Genomic DNA, 17,406 nt, shown 5'->3' with positions numbered 1-17,406 from the left:
TCAAAATTGACATTTTATAAAGGCTAAATGAGAATTTAGGCTAGCTGACTGAGAGCCTTGGTCTTTATGAACACAAGGCATCACTTTAAAACAACAACTTAGAATTATAAAATAACACAGAAATGTTCTGAAAGATTGTTCTGTTACAGAAGTAGATTTCCCATCCAGTGAGTTTCTTCTCCAAAAGAAATAAAAGAAGAATGCATAAAAACTGAATATGTAGTTTAAGTAACTAATTTGGCAAAATTTTGTGAGTTACTGAAGTACTACTTTTTTTATTATGGAGTAAAAGATAGAAATACCATCATGTCCTGATTTCAAGCACTCTTCTGCGTAAGAGAAAAGGATAAAGCAATATCACCCTGTTCAGCTTCAGCTTGACTGCCTTTGTGAGCAAAGCTCAACAATTTATGACACAGACTGTGACCAATTTTTGGCTCAAAGCTTGCTCAGTGGCACCCAGCTGAGATATAACCTGCTTGACAAGCTTTTGGAGTTAATGGTTGATTACCATGAGCGCAGCAGTAAGAGGATGCACGTGCTGTTCCTCCTGATGAGCAAGATGTGTGTACCCCAACTGCTACGGCACAAACAGAACACGATGCCCCTGGTAACTGGGGTAGGCAGGAGTGCCCCTGGCAACCAGCTGTTGCCCCAGTAACAGAAAGGACGCAATGGAGAGGATAAAACCCCAAGGAATAATGGGTACCCCTCTGCCCAACTGCAGCTGTGCATGTCAATGAGAAGTCACTGAGCAACTTGCTGCCTCCCTACAGACCAACAAGACACCACTGGATCTCTGACTAGATCCTCTATAATGGTGTGTAAGCACTTGGAAATAGCACTGATGAAAAATGAAAGCAAGTCCTAAAAACGAAGGTACTACAAAGAATTCTTAGTAGGAACAGAATCTGCCTCTAGGGCTAAGACTGGCATCAAAAATGACTCCAATCTTCATGACTTTAATTGCAACTGAATTCTGCTGTGCTTCCTTGAAATACCCATTGAATGATAATTTTGGTGTATGTGTAAGTCCATTTGCAGAAACAGAACTCAGATTTTTAATCAGTCGTTCAGAGTCCCTTCAGGAACAGGTTTAAGGGAAGTCCCAGTGAGAGTTCAGTGGAGGGCCACAAAGATGATTAAGGGCCTCCTGTATGAGGAAATGCTTATAGATCTGGGACTGTTCAGACTGCAGAAGAGAAGACTGAGAGGGGATCTTAGCAATGCTTATAAATACCTAAAGAATGGCTGCAGAGTGGATGGGGCCAGCCTTTTTTCACTGGTACCCAGCAAGGGGGTAATGGACACAAACTGGGACACAGGGAGCTCTGTACAACATGAGAAAAAAAAAGTTAAACTCCGAGAGCATCAGAGCACTGGAACAGGCTGCCCAGAGAGGTTGTGAAGTCACTTTCTGTAGAGATATTCAAAACTAGGTGCTTTCCTCTGCAATTCACTGTAGGGAACCTGCTTTAGCAGGGAGTTTAAGACTAGATGATTTCCAGAGGTCCCTCCAACCTCTACATTTCTGTGATTCTGTAATGGATATGCAAACATACAGATTCCTTCCCATCAAACACTTTTCTGAGATAGATAACTACAATGAATTATATTTCAGTGCATCATGGAGAGAAGTGACAGGTACAAATAACCTTTGATACATCAGGTTTTTTCCTTCAGAGCAGACACCTACTGTTTACTTACGTTTTCTGTTAATAAAAACATACTATTTTACTGGATCCACAATATAAAGAAAATGCTGTTATATAACTTTCATTATATATATATAAGATTATATACATGTATATGATTTCTGAATGAGTATTTTCCCAATTTTCATTTCCATTCTTACACCTTTTCTCTTTTTAATATCATCTAAAACTAAAATAGAAAATTAAAGTACATGAAAGGTGAAAACAGTTTCATTCCAGACACTGTGTCATTTGTCTTTCCTTGAGTTCCATGAAACACAATTTCCTTGTGCATTGACTCAGTCTGTCTGTTGTGCCTACAACATCTGAAAACAACTAACTAAAAGATTTCAGATTCAAATGTGCAAGGCACATATGTGAATAAACACACAGCACACTCAAAGAATAAATCATCATCTGATCTTATTTACTCAGAAACAAAAATCAGTCCTCCCTAAGCAGCTATGAGACTACTTGTTTGAGCTCTACTGCCTTTCTCAGAGCACTCTTTTGTGTGTTCTGCTCTAAAAGCAACTCTGAATGTAGCGTTCCTTGATCTTCACACCACATGAAAGTGATCGAAGGCAGCATTAATTTTCTAGCGTGGATAAAGGCTCTCATTCCAAAATTTGAAATATTTTCCAAATTTTTTTTTCTCTTGCAAAAGTATTTTTTTTTCAGTTATGGCAAGAAAAACTGGTAAGACTTCCTCATGTGCCATTTTCAGTGAACACTGGAAAATAAAACATATCATAGAGAATTACTTTTGTAAGTTCTCACCAGTGTAATGGCAGCATCATCTTCAGGACCAGCATATCGAAATAAAATTCGATGTCTTTCCATGTCAGCAAAATACTCTTTTGCTTCTTTAGCAGTGCTGGTACCCAAACCTGTACAATAAAAAGCAGCAGTTACTCCACACCCAGAATTTAAGTTTTAACATTTTACTCTTTGTATATTTAAGCTGTAACATTTTATCCCTTAAATAATATAACGACAGAAGCAGGTATCTTCTGCCATGAATACAGCTACAAATAAAACTTTGTAACATTGATTTATTATGTATTTTTAGATCCATCAGGTTAACATATTTATTTTTAAACAAACCTTTGTAATATTTTATCTTCCATGCTTTATGATTTTCCATGTGTTTCTTCCACTCGTCAAACTCAGGAATACTATAGAATGAAAGTTCTTGCTTATTTTTGCTTGCCTTTAAAAAAAAAATCAAAACAAAACAAAACAAAAAAAAACAAAATCAACTTTTCTGTTGCACTGTATATAAAAAATAAAATTTCATTAACAGAACCCATACCTTTACAATAGGAGTGATGAATTCCTCAAGAAAACCATGTTTCAACAGTGATGGCCAATTGTGATGAATAAAATTGATCAACAAGCCTTTTATGTGAGATCCATCCTGATCCTAAATCAGACATGAAAATATGAAGTGATCTTGTAAAATGTCAGATCCCACAAAGCCACACTCACCACAAGACAAAAACAAGAGGGCCAATGAATGAAAAATTCTAGTTGCAAGGATAAACAGATCACACTGGCCAGGATACACCAAACAGTATTTGCTGACAGAAAACAAACAAGGGAATAATGAGGTTTAATTTGGATTCTGAACTAAACCTTTGTGTAAAATAGGCACTTATGAACAGCATGGTCCTTTAGCTAACAATTAGCTCTTCCAAGCCACGTGCACAGCTACGACTCGCAGGGTTCTTTGCCTATTACATGTTTTATCTGAGAACTAGACAGCTTTCCTGGACAGCACAGAGCTGAATCTGTGGAAAAAAAAACAAGCCTAGCCCACACTTCTCATTAGTGATAAAATGTTTGATAGTTTGACCACTTCAGGAAAACAAAACAAAATAAAAACAAAACAGAAACAAAAAAACACAAATAAAGCATTCATAATTATCTGAAGCACAGGATAACTAGACTTTTACAAATCAGAACAATAGACAAACAATCAGAACAATTCTCACTTCATGAGAATACGCAAAAATAACCGTCTTCATTCTTATCTCTCCCAGACTACCTAGCATTATAACTTCATCTACTGTTCAATTTTGTAAGTACTTTCAACATACTATTCATTGATCAAAACCATTCCTATTTATACATGTTTATATTACTGAATTACTTATTATTTGTATTTGGTTCCTCTGCCACTGTGCAGCAAAGTTCAGTTGTTCATTTGGAGTAACAAAAACAACATATAGATAAATTATTCCCTAAAAGAAATCCCACACTAGGGATGTATCCTCTGAATACATCCATATTGTTGTAAGACAGTTTCAGGTTATAACGCACAAAAATGGAGCCTACAAGACTGCAGCAGAACACATTTTAAGAAGCCCTGTCTATTAAAACCTGTGAAATTCAGACTAACCTGATCTGTCATTATCATAATTTTTCCATATCTCAGACTTTTTAGAGATTCTGGATCTTCATAGCTTTTCTTGTATTGCAGTCCAACAATTTTGATGATGTTGTTGATTTCTGCATTTTCCATGATCTGCATGAAAAAGTTACCTTTTGTGGTTAATACAAAAAGCAGAAATTCAGAAATATCCCAATCTTTTTTAATATAGGCTTTATAGCTATTTTATCTAAGCACCTCTAACCTCAAAATCATAACCTCTTTATCCCTAAGCCTTTGCAGCTCTCACACACACAAATATTTCTTCTGTACATCCCTTGAGGCTATACCACTACCTTTGTCCTCCACAGTCCAACACTTTGAGTTCAGAAGGCAGAGAGAAATGTGGATATTAACAAAAAGTCATCACACGAAGCTGCCTTCTCTTTCCATAATTTCTTTAGGGATCTGCAACAAAACTCTTTAGAAAGAAAAAATATGGAGGGCAACAGAACCAAATGATTAATAGTGCTACTCTCTCATGTCGGACATCAATGAAATCAATTGTCAATTGAGAGAATATAGTTATCATTTCTTTAAGTGTTCATGTAAGGTGTTAGTCATAGCAGAATCCTCCTGCATTTGTGAGGGGGAAAAAGAAAAGCTTATCATCTCAGTACTCATTTAGTAATTCCAGCTCAGAATTTTACCACAGACTTCAAAGGAATTGGCCCTTTACAAAATCCTGGCCACAAAATTTTCATGACAAAATAAAAACGAAAATGCAACAATGTAACCTTAGAAATAATAATCACAATACATCCACACCTCAGCTAACATGAATTGACAAGACTTCTTACCTGCTTGTGAGAAGCTTCTCGAACATTGAGAATTTTACCCCTGAGTGGGAATACTCCGTATCTGTCTCGACCAATAACACCTAAGCCAGAGACAGCTAAAGATTTGGCAGAGTCTCCTTCTGTTAATATTAGTGTGCAGTCCAAGGAATGTTTGCCACCTGTAGTTCAGGAAGGAGTAGAAGCAAAGCAGAAAAATGGAAAGCTCAGTGTTCGATTCAAATAATAGGAATACAATTGAGCTACTCGTGATTACTATTCCTAAACTGCATGCTAGATCATTTAAATTATTTTCTATTTTAAGGATGACTTCCCATACTACTAAAATTATACTACAAGAAGGAGTATCTCTGTCTTTAGCAATACACTAAAGATCACTCCGGGACAAGGAGGAAATTGAAATGCAATGGCATGTCTTTATGTAGTCGTCCCAACAAATCTGCGCACACAAAATTTGCAGTAACAAACAATACAACAATTACAACCAGATTGCTTCTGTACCTTTACTATTTCACAAACTATCTGAAAATTACTCACACACATACATTAGGCATATCTGAGTAATATGTGGGACTTATTTCACCTCCTGCATTTGCCCCTTCCTCACACTACGTTTGCAGAGGCAATTTCAAACTACCTATTTTTTTATTTTTATTATTTAATTCTGCAGAGGCAAAAGCCAGGAAACTATAAAAAAAAAGTTTGGAGTTTGGCAAGAAATCAGAACACTGCAGCTTATTATATATCTCAGAAATAAGTATTTATTGTTAGTGCAATTCTGAGTCCATAAAACTTTGTAAAAAAACAACTCACCACTTCCAATTGTATAGAACTTACATTCATGATCTTTGGTCATCTAAATCAGACATATGCCTTAATTTAATCTAAATTATATATGTATTCACACTGTGTCAAAAGATATAGTTATGATGCCACCAACAAAGTGGGTTCAAAACAGAATATATATATATATATATATATATATATATATGTTCTTCTGCCAGTATATATACTACTATATATATATATCTATATATGTCTATATACTACTATATATATATACTCTTCTGCCAGTATGTGCAGCGTTTCAGAGTCACCTTATTTAGAAACTGAACGTCTCTCTTGTTTTCTTGTGTGTTCACTCCTGAATGTGAAATGCCTTTGCTATGAGAAATTTAATATGTTCTAGACCTTCAGTAAATCAATACCTGGTAAGACTCCCTAAGAAATGCAAAGTTCCTGCTCCTCAGCTATGAACAACTAAGCAGTAGAGAAATATCTGAGTAAAAGGTATCCAAGTTTTTGATGTCTGTTGTTTCTGTTTTTGGAACCCCAACTTGAAAATTCATGCTTTCAATATGTAACTACGTTAATATTTTTGTTCAGCTATGCCATTTCTCTAACAGAAAAAAGATGGCATTCCTAATATAAAACTCATCGTCATGTTTTAATTCTACACTTGGAGGTTTAGAAAAGTAGTTTAAGAACTATAAAGATTTTTTATTAAAAAATATAATATACACATAAGAAATAAAGTCAAGTTTAAAACAATGATATCTGTGAGAAAATCTGAAAAACAAAAGATAGTAAAAATAAGTGGTCTTACCTGCATCATTAGCATCATCCAGTTTTGGAATGCCTTTGATTTTACTGTGTTTCACAGATGAGCATTTTTTGTTCAGCTGAGTCTGTGCCTTAAATTTGACCCAATTCAAAATACTCTCTATGATACCACAGTTAGAGGCCTATAAGCAACAGATTAAAACTGTGGATGAGAAAAGTAAACCTCACATGGTAGATTCTTATCTCTCAACTTTAAGCTGATCCTTTACATTTTAAAAATTGTAACAATTAAAGATTAATACACACCTTACTGTCTAGCACATCAAACAAAACCAAAGCACAACACTTTCCCAGCTTCTCTCCTCGCCCTTGTATAATTGATGGTAAGAAAGGAAGAAAATCTCACCAAGACTTAGTAAGAAGTTGTCCTATGTTGTGTGGTTGATTTGCTGAAACACTATAGGTACTAAGCATCTGCTTCCTAGATTTTGCAGCAAAAAGTAACCTGATAGTAAGTAATATGGCTATTCAAAGTTTCTTTGGAAATTCTGAAAATGGTTGGAAGATGCAAAAGCATTTAAGAATTCACCCATTATTAAAACAACCACTGATCACGCTTTAGTAAATACACCTACAGCAAAGAGGGAATGTAGCAAAAACTGCTTTAAGTTTATTTCACATCAAAAGAAAAGGAGCAAAATAAAATTAGCTTTGGCTTTTCACTATCCACCACAACATAGAACTCATTAGTTAAGAGTTTCTTCTGCACATTTAACACCTCTGGAGTTCAATGTTCAAACATCCAGGAATACCAGAAATACTGTGAACTAAACACACATATAGAAATGCAACATATATATTAAAATCTGGAGAATAAAAGACTGTTATTTTTCCTGTAAGTTCTGTAAGAGTGTCACTAGTAACAAACAATTAGAGGAATACAAAACAATGAGGTAAGTTCAAATGTCCAGAGTACCAGCAGGAACATCATTTTCCTTACTAAAAGTCTCAAATTCATTTTAACAGAATAAATATTGGAATCTGCAAAAAATCAGCTTTTCAGTTGAAACTCACTTTTAGACCTTGTGGACCAATATACATTCACTGATACTATTATAAAAGCCAGAGAACAAACAAAAGTTCCTCCATCCTATTTTCACAGTATGCTTTTATCACTGGAGTACCATAATATACCAACTAATCTTCTGCTATATAGCCCACGTGTAGCAGTAGACTGTATGAAGAAGATCCAGTATGTCAATTCTTGCTTCGCTAAAAAAAAAAAAAGAAAAAAAAAAGAAAGAAAGAAGCTTTACTTACTGCTTTAAAAAATTTCTCAGATAGCTGGCACTTGGACCCAAAACTCTTAGGCTGCAATGTCATGTTTTCCTTTGTCTGGGAATCAAAAGATGGGTTTTCAATCAAGCAATTAACAAAAACCCATATATGATTCTTCACCTGTTGAAAACATAGAAACCAATTCATTTAACAAAACTACCATCTTTGTCTTTACCAACACATTTGTACATATAACATTTCTGTACAATTACTTGCCTGAAATGGTTTCACTGAAACTCCAGCTTTATTCTTCTTTTTTACCACTTCTATCAGTTTGCCCACAACCTGATCCACCACGTAATCAACATGCCTACCACCCTTAATGAGGAAAGAAAAAAAAGAAAACACACTGAATTTCCTAACAGATTTTAAACTTATTAATAAAATTCCTTTACTTTTAAGGCTGGAAATCAATCACTTTGTTAGATAATGAAGGAAATTTTGCTTTTAAATTTCTCTTTTATGTCATTCAGTCTTCTTTACAGTGAAGAGGGTGGATGTGACATGGAACAGAAGAAGCAGTAGACTCTTCTTCACTGCACAGTGGTGGGCTGCTTACAACTTCTAACTGGATACACAACCATAGGAGAGTGCGCAGCAGATCTGAAGATGACTCTGTAACACTGAGATGGCACCTGCAACGCCACATGGCTGTCCATGGGTATCTTTCTGACAGGCACATAAATAACTCTCAATGGAAAATGTTACACATCCTTTCAGCAAATTGAACTCCCTTATACTATAAGGACTTGATTCATAAAAAAATTTCAGAAGCTCGCTCTCAGAGATAGAGCACCCATTTCTATTCCTGCCCAAAAGCCACCTCAACTTTTTAATAACTTTATTTACAGGAATCCTGGAATAAATGCTATTATCATTCTTTGCTAACCTGAGGTGAACAGAATGAACTACACACAACAAGCCACAAGATCTAGACAATTAAAAAAGAACAGAGCAAGATTACCTTAAAAAGATCAGCAGTCCTACTTAAAACTCATCAAAAGCTGAAATGGCTATCTAGCCCTACATAATATAGCAATAACAAATAAATACAGAGCATGCTGGTAACTCCAAGCTGGCACACCAAGACCACAGGAAGGGGCAGTAACTTGTAGCTACATAACCATGTTGCCACCTGTCCTGTAGCAACCGAGGAGTCCAGTAGCATTTTCAACTATTCCAAGGAAAGCTATTATTATTGATGTGATTCAGTCTAACTAGGAAAGAAGTAAGCATTTGAACAAGAAAGATTATGTTCCACTCCCACACTTTTAATTCATGCATTTCCAGAAGGTGCCCTCAGGCTTCTATCATATTCTCTAGCTACAGTTCTCTTCGGATGTAAACTTTAAAGCAGCTACAAAAAGAACTCAAAACATACTGTTAGAAGACAAACCATTTTGAGATGAAGGCACTTCACATGAGCTTTCTGGAAACAGGTCTATTGCAGATCTGCTACATCATAAAAAAGACTAGTGGTTTACATGCGCAAAAGAAACCTAACAATTATGGGGTATGCTCTATAATTCAGAAACAATCTTAATCAGAACTACTAGTAAAGATGAAAACAATTCAAATGTTATCAACTAAAGAAATAATCTCAGGAAATCTGTCCACTATCTAAACGAATAAAGATAATCTGTATTCCATAAGATCTAGAAATATTTTTTTTTAGTATAAAGAAAATTGAAATTGAATAGTATAATTATTGAGTAACATGATCTGACATTAATAAATGCACACAGAAAATCCTACTACGTGCGGCAAATGCATTTTAAAAGGATTCACACCAAAGGTTGAGAAAAAGTAATTGTATTAAATGAGATTAAAGCCCATGAAGAATGATCACAAACAGAACATTCCAGATCAGGAAAAATAACTAGTATTTGAAGATATGTATCCTGCAGTCTTTAATATATAGAACACTGATTGTTATAAACTCATGGTGATAAATATATTAAAATATTTACGAATCCAAAGTGGCATAAATTCCCTTTACAGGTAAAACAGTAGGCTTTGCTTTGAAAAATATCACAAATATGAACAGTCCTAAAGCTCTGGGCATCTGAAAGCTGAAAACAACAATGATAACAAAACTACAACAATAAAAGGAATACAAAAAAAAAAGCAACCAAACACGAAGGAGCCATTTGCAGCTACTGTTTTCTCTCAGGATATGACACTGATAATGACAAAAGACAAAGGTTCCAATCACCCCAGTAAGTTTTTGTCAGCTACCACACTCTAGGCATAAATCAATTCAACTCAGTGTACTGAAAATCTAATCCAGCTACAGCGTGCTTACAAAGAGAAGAGAGAAGAAAATGATGTGTCCTCCTTTGGTGACAATATGCTGGTAGATTAGTTTGGTTGTTGATAAGACTAGAGTCTCAGTTTTGTTTTGTTTTGTTCTGATTAAAAAAATAAATAAATAAATAAAAAAGATAATAGTCCTCAGAACTGGAAAACAAGCATTAGAAAAAACACCTAACATAGATGGGTTGGGAATGTATTTTGTTGTTTTGTCAGGTTAGCTTCTCTTCTCCCAAGTGCAATAAGTATATTTGGGATTTCCTCTTGGTATTTTAAAAGGAGATAAATATTTGCAGAAACTATTTGGAGAGTAAAAAATCTTATCAGTACTTACTTTCTTTCACCTCTTGCTAAAAAAAAAAAAAAAAAAAAAAAAAGAAGTATATGAGGAGATTAGAGCTCTCAGCCAAGTTTTAAAACCTCTTTCAGAACTAGCATATACAGTGATCTAACTGAACCAGACCTGACTGCTGCCAGTTGAGAGAAACTGAGTTATTTGAAATTTGCAATAGCTGGACAAAAGGATCTTACACCACTGTTCAGTAAGACTAGCAGGAGATCTAAAGCAGATGAACAGAAATTGCTGTAAGTAGATTGTAAGACAGTGAATTTGAATAGAATCTCAAGGGAGAAAACAACATCAGCAGGAGGAAACTTTTCTTAGAGAAGTTTGACTGAGGACAGGATCTCGAATCCTTTCAAACAAACAGAAGTCAGTGCATTCATACAATTTCCTTGAATGAAAACTTTCCAGATTACAAGAAACATTGTAAATCATTGGAAAGGCCGAAAAATCTTGCACTGAAATAAACAATAGAAAGGGGAATAGAGAAGCATGGCTTCATTCTTTCTTAGCTTAGTTTTTTCTTGCTTTTCTTTGTATTCTGCAAGACCACTGTTTTAAAATTGCCATTAATAATACAGCTCAATGCCCACTAATTTACTCAGAAGACCATCTCTGCTTAACATTGATTACTGCCTTACAAAAATGCAGAATAACTGAGGGTTCTTGTTTAGACTGATCTGCATTATGGTAAAAAATGGAATCACATCCATGGAGACACCAATTCTGAGATAACAAATTAAAAAAATATCTCCAACCTTTAAAGCTGTTTTTAAAAAAGAAACAAGCAGAAAGAAAGCTTTCCATTGGCAATGAGGAAGTATAAAACAGTAAGAGATAAGAAATGAAAAAAAAAAAAAAAAAAGAAGAAGAAAAAGCATCAGGCAAAAAGAAAGAAAAAGAAAGAACAAACAACAAGGAAGCCAAAAATGAAAGCTAGGATTTAGAATTTTAAGAGATGTCTGAAAAGACAGAAAAAGACAAAGTGTCTGGACTGTCAGAGGAGAAAGAAGCTGTGTTCTCAACTTCATGTACAAGGATAAGATGACAATAGAAAAGAGAGGAGGAAAAAATGTCTCAAAGTGGTTAATATTATTAAATATGAACAAACAGGTACTTGCACCTTCAAAGAAACTATATACACTTTCTGTCAGTTTTCAAAGCCACTTATTGAACAGCAATACAAACCACCAATGTGACTTAGAAGCAGCATACATACAAGCATTTATTTGATCATCAGTATCATTTTACAACACTTCCTTGGGAAAAACAAAACAAAACAAAAAACAGGTTTTTATTCATCTATGGATGACAGAGTTTCAGCTACCACAGGAAAATATCGTAAGATGTATTTCAAAAACATTCCACACTTGAATGGCGATTTTAAATATAATGATTTTACTTGTCACACTGCTCAAAACTTATACTTACATTAATATATCTTATTTCAGTGGAACACTGTACGTAGAAGTGGATTAGAAAAGCCTACTTTTAGCACTTTAAATATTTTAGAAAAGCTAACAGCTGACATATCAAAAACTGGTTACTTACCAGTAATTCTTGTTCTTAGAAGATTTTAGTTTTTATTAGTTCCCCATTCCTGTGTCCATTCTTAGTGTGTAGCATTGAGTGAGGGATGTTCAGAGCTCAAAGCTGGGAACCTTTCAACGATTTCACCAGTAGGTGGCACATTTACCCACTATAGAAGCATAACAGCCTTTAACTGCCCCAACTGTCTGTAAATTTTAATACAAGACAGAAAAATAGCCTCTAAAACTAGAGGGCTGCTGATGTTTATTATGGCTATGTATTATGAAAAAGAGAACCGTAACTACAAAACCTTTTTTTCCCAGAAGGTAGCCATTATGGTAGAATCTGTTTTAAAAATTTAAGAAGAAAGCAACTAAAATCTTGAAAGTGAAACATAATCTGTTTCCAGTATGCATCCTACTAATACTGCCATCAGCTGCCTCAATTAATTCTGAGATAAGCGATATTTAAACTGTATAAGCAAATAAACCTTTTATACAACAAATTCAGAAGCTAACTATAAATTTGCAGTTCTTGTTGAATCAGCTATATAAGTAAACCCTACTTTATTTTGCATTATATCTTTTTTTTTTTTTTTTTTAAATTTACATTATCTATATAAATTTGTATGGCAAGCTCTGTTATGGCCCTGAATTTCTTTCTGAACTCCAGCAAATTGTACGAGGTTGGACTGCTCCCTGCATCCAATATCTGGCACTGCATCCATATCAGCTCAATTTTTTCTGCTAACATGATAACTAGTATTACAATCAGTGGTGCTGTCATATTAAAAATACCATCAGATTGGTAAGTAAATAATTGAAGCCTTACTACAATTTCCGCTAAAGTTACAATTTGAAATTGAGAACTTGGGAAGACAAGGTTTAAGCAGTTTAGGCACAAGTCTCACTAAAAGGTTATCTGCAAAACCAGAATAGCTACAAGCATCCTTTCAAGCCTTAAAGTCTGAAGTCAAATTCTGTGGCTGTGAATAGGCAGGGACCTGATCAAGGTAACAAATTTACAATAACAAAACAATGGAGTTGTGGCTCACCATACTGCCTGACTTTCTGCCCACCCCTCAAAAAAAAACCCCCGTCAGCCAAAAAACTTGTCTGGAGTTTGAAGCTAGTTTAAAAAAAGGTTGAAGGGAAGTTACCACTGGGTGAAATTTATCCAGAAACAGAAATGAAAAGCTTTCAGCAAACAGTGAGAAATAACCAAAAAACAGCTGAAATGAGCTCCTCACCTGTTAGCAGATAAGGGAACAGGTAGTTGACGCAGTTAGTTACTAGCCATTATGTCTCATCAGTGGGTAGATGCACATCAATTGCTGGTGAGGTGGTTCACCGGCCCGAACATTCCACATCCAGTGACACACATAAGGCATGGATTGGGAGAGTGGGAAAAACTAGAAATTACAACACTTACCTTTGAAGAATACACAGTACTTTTTCTATGAATTTTCTTAACAAATGATAATAATGCGCATGTGTAACTGCATGATGGATGAAAATTGATCCAAAGGAGTCACATTCATTATCCTTTGAGTACGTGTATGCAGTATATTTACTTCAGAGTCAATAAGTATTCATTTTTCCCAATATATGTTCTTAATCTGATACCAAACATTAAGAGTTTTCTCCACATAGCCAGCATCTTCACAAAGGTATGATATACATCATTAAGATCATGCTATTTTTCTTCTTTATGTTGCATAAACAGGCCTGAATTAGAACTAACTTTTAAACTTTTTATTACCAGATATGTTCGCCATCCCATGTTTTCAGTAGTATCAGATAAACATTTAATTGAAATGCACATTTAAAAAGTAAGTACTCTTCACTGAAACAATTTATTACTCTTGGCACTGAACATTAGTTCACCTACACTGAAAATGACAGTGAATGAAATTATATAGTAAAAATGATATACCACCTAAACACTGACTACTACCAAATGAACACTAATATTTCTGGGCATCTGCCTAGACTAGGGACCCTATCTATTGCAACCACTGGGGCTTACGAAACACTTGTGCTACCATTGGAATTTTCTTGTTTGACTCTCTCAGAGGAGATTTGAGCAAGGAGGTGTATGAATACAAATTCTTGTCATTCTAATCTTCCTGGGAAACTCATGGTTAAGGTTCTCTAAAAACAGTCTCACAAATCAATAGAATTACTTTACTCTTTATAGGTCCGTCACTCATCTGGTGTAAATAGTGAACGGTAAAAATCAGCAAAGACTTTCTTTCACTTTGGTGAATCCCAGATATCTTAACGTGAGCCATACTACACTGGCAGAAATGAGTTATGGTAATCGATTTTGGTGCCTGGCCACCCCGATAGCTGAGAAGCACAAAGACTGTACTTTAGTATGTTGAGCACATTCCTGGCTTGTCATAACTGAAGATTTGCTACGGTAACATTTGCTACTTCTGTAATTGCTAATCAGAACAGAGAACACATAGATCGTTTATGTAGAAACAAAGATGAAACAAAATTAATCTCAACATTTCAGGCCAGTTTTATACATCATAAAGAAATAAATGGAAATCCATTTTTCATTACTATCAAAAGCCACCTTTTTTCCCTACAAAACTTGCTACCAGCTTCAAAGAGCTTTGTATTTGTTCTTTTTTAACCTTAATTTCAGAATTATCTTACTACTATGTGTTAAAAAGGAAGGAATAAAGTATTTTGACTAAACAATAGCCAGTTTCATTGAATTTATCATTGATCAATAATAAGTGTGTTCATGTAAGACATCAGTATGATAACGATTACCAGTATTATAAGAACTAGCACATATTCAGAAACACTGCTATGACTGCATTTTGCATTCAATCGCTTTGCCAGATCCTCTCATGCAAAATATTATCTCACTTATTTTAGTAACCCAGTTGTATGGTTTTTTTATGTCTGACTAGGCATGTGTTTTTATCATTATCATTTTTATAACTTAGTGCAACTACAACTACTCACCTTTGTAGTAGCTATACTATTTACAAAGCTGATTTGCTGAAATCCTTTCTCACTTAAAGTTAGGCACACATCCCATCGTTCATTCACGACTTCATGAATAACTTTGAGTGCAACTCCAGTTTCATCCAGCTTGTCCTTTACGTAAAGATCTACGTAACTGCGAAATCCATTTACCTATGAGTAATACAGATAACAATTACTATTATTCACATTAAATTCTCAATCTATTTAAAATAATTTGAAAGAGGCTCTTACAGGTAACTTCTTCCCATTCAACATAACTTTGACTCCTTTGCATGACCCAGCCAAATCATATGCTCTTCTTGTCATGAGGGACACAATATCCTTGTCAAGTTTTTCCATTTTAAATTTAGATAGATCTGGTTGGAATGTAATGCATGTGTAGTCGTCACCTTCAAAATGCTTAATCTTGGGTTCAGAAGTCTTCATCATATTGTTCATCCAAGTCTTTGGAAACAAAACATTTTAGATATTAGTTTAAATATAAGATGCTAACCTCCCCTTTGTTCCATTTTCTGGCTGTGCTAGGCTACGATAGCTATACACAACTAGAATTTCATGGGTACCTTTTAGAAGTTTCCCCTGCTAAAATATTATGGATAAAATTAATTGCTTTACCAAGATTTGCAGAAGCATTGGTGACAGCAGATTTGTGGTTTCTGTAAATACAAAGGGATCATTTACATCCATAGACATGACTCAAATGTAAATACAGCCCACCACAAAACTAACTGATGAACAAGTGAATCAGCTACATGGTCTTTACTGCCTCTACTACACGCTTCTGTAGAGAGGCTTACTAGTCCCCATAAGAAGGTCATTGGTCTCTGACACAGTAATTTTGTGGCTGTGCTTTTTATTAAATTGCATTTAAGCAGTTAGTATAAAATATTACATTTTTAAAGAGACAGATAAATCATTAAAATGTACTATTTTTTGTCAGTAACATGACAGAACAACTAGAAATTGCCCTGGGAAAAAAAATAAAAATAAAAAAATGTAAAAAAAGTAGCCATTAACTGGGAAAGATTCCTAAGCTGAAAAACTTCTGTAATTGTCCAAACTTCTTCAAACATTTATAAGGGTAACCAGCTCAAAACCAGATAGCGTAAATCAGGTTACGGGCAATCCTTGGATCTCATGCTGACAATCATAATTATGAGCAATAGGTTCATGTGCAGTATTTCTGCACCAAAGTACAGCTACGCCGATGCAATTCATAAAAATTCTTTTCTGTGATGCTATATAAAATGATCTAGATAATTGTTTTAATGTTTATGCAACTAATAGAATTCTTTTCTGACAGATCATACAATAGCTAAAAGATGTTTCAATTAAGCGTTCTTTTTCACCTGCATGTGGATAAATCTGTTTTAACAGCAGAAACTTTTCATGTTTAGTCACCCAATACTCCCAATAAAAACATTACTTAGAGAAAACAAAACCCTCCCATCCCCCTCCCCAAAAAAAACCCCCACAAAACCAAAACAGAACACTGTACTAAATTCTAGTTTGCAAAAATACCAATTTAACTGACTGAACTAATCTTGCCTGCATCACCTATATGTCCTTTACATTTCAATGTTTATGATTCACTTTATGAAATATAAAAAAGTGCTAAATTTGAATGCTAAATTTGCTATTGCTACACAAAAGAGAAAAAAATTGAGACTATTTCTGTACCTGCTTGAAGCTGTGTTTGTATTCCTTGCAAGCAGTTTCAACTGTAAACTTTGTACTAAATATGTTACAAAGTTTTGCGCCATAGCCATTACGACCACCTGAAAAAATGCAACACAGTATGTTTCTATAGCAGAACTTCATTTATGATACACAGAGAGTATGTGAATGAAGTAAAATGATCCTAAGTAAGATAAAAATTGGGCCAGATGTCAACAATTATCAAAGGTTGTCAGAGTTACAGTTTCACACCACCTAGAATCTGGTAGAACTGATTCTGCCTCAAGGAGCCCTTTGCTCTTCCCTCATTTAATCTAGAAGTTACCTGCTGAAAGACAAGTAACCTCAACATCCCAAGACACCTGAAAACTAACACACGTACAGGGACAACTCATTCCACAACCACATGCTCACTAGCTCTGACAGAAGAGAAGCAAGGGGAATGGAAGTTCAGAGATAAAGAAGTTAGGTCACCTCTTCCTGGCAACAATTCACAGTCAAGCCCCATTAATTGACTGAAATCAGGCTTTATTTCCCTGGAAACTCAGAGGAATTTCTAACACGCTATATTAATGTTCAAATAAAATCAATTCATTGCTGTACGCTCTCTGAAAAGAAATTTCTAAAGTCATCACAGTATGGCCTAACACATATTTAGCCCATATTGTGATGGCTTCAGGTAGGATAAAACAGAACTCTCATTCAT

At 34.9% G+C, this 17,406-nt stretch overlaps 1 protein-coding gene across 3 annotated transcripts in view; it reads right to left on the bottom strand.

Moving 5' to 3' along the window:
• The window catches only part of TOP2B (DNA topoisomerase II beta), a 56,304-nt gene that overhangs the window by 20,026 nt on the left and 18,872 nt on the right, over nt 1–17,406 (bottom strand). For all 3 annotated transcript variants that reach the window (XM_042889137.1, XM_042889136.1, XM_042889138.1), the window contains exons 6-16: nt 16,704–16,801; nt 15,255–15,467; nt 15,000–15,173; nt 8,043–8,144; nt 7,809–7,946; nt 6,532–6,670; nt 4,929–5,086; nt 4,099–4,224; nt 3,010–3,120; nt 2,802–2,907; nt 2,475–2,584 (exon numbers count right to left, since the gene is read on the bottom strand). In XM_042889137.1, the coding sequence (XP_042745071.1) occupies nt 2,475–2,584; nt 2,802–2,907; nt 3,010–3,120; nt 4,099–4,224; nt 4,929–5,086; nt 6,532–6,670; nt 7,809–7,946; nt 8,043–8,144; nt 15,000–15,173; nt 15,255–15,467; nt 16,704–16,801 (1,475 nt within the window). The remainder of the gene's footprint in view (nt 1–2,474; nt 2,585–2,801; nt 2,908–3,009; nt 3,121–4,098; nt 4,225–4,928; nt 5,087–6,531; nt 6,671–7,808; nt 7,947–8,042; nt 8,145–14,999; nt 15,174–15,254; nt 15,468–16,703; nt 16,802–17,406) is intronic.

The sequence above is a fragment of the Lagopus leucura genome, unplaced genomic scaffold (genome assembly GCF_019238085.1).
Source record: "Lagopus leucura isolate 7727_CA_CO unplaced genomic scaffold, USGS_WTPT01 Super-Scaffold_100157, whole genome shotgun sequence".
Taxonomy (NCBI): Eukaryota; Metazoa; Chordata; class Aves; order Galliformes; family Phasianidae; genus Lagopus; species Lagopus leucura.
This window is presented reverse-complemented; position numbering and strand designations above follow the sequence as displayed.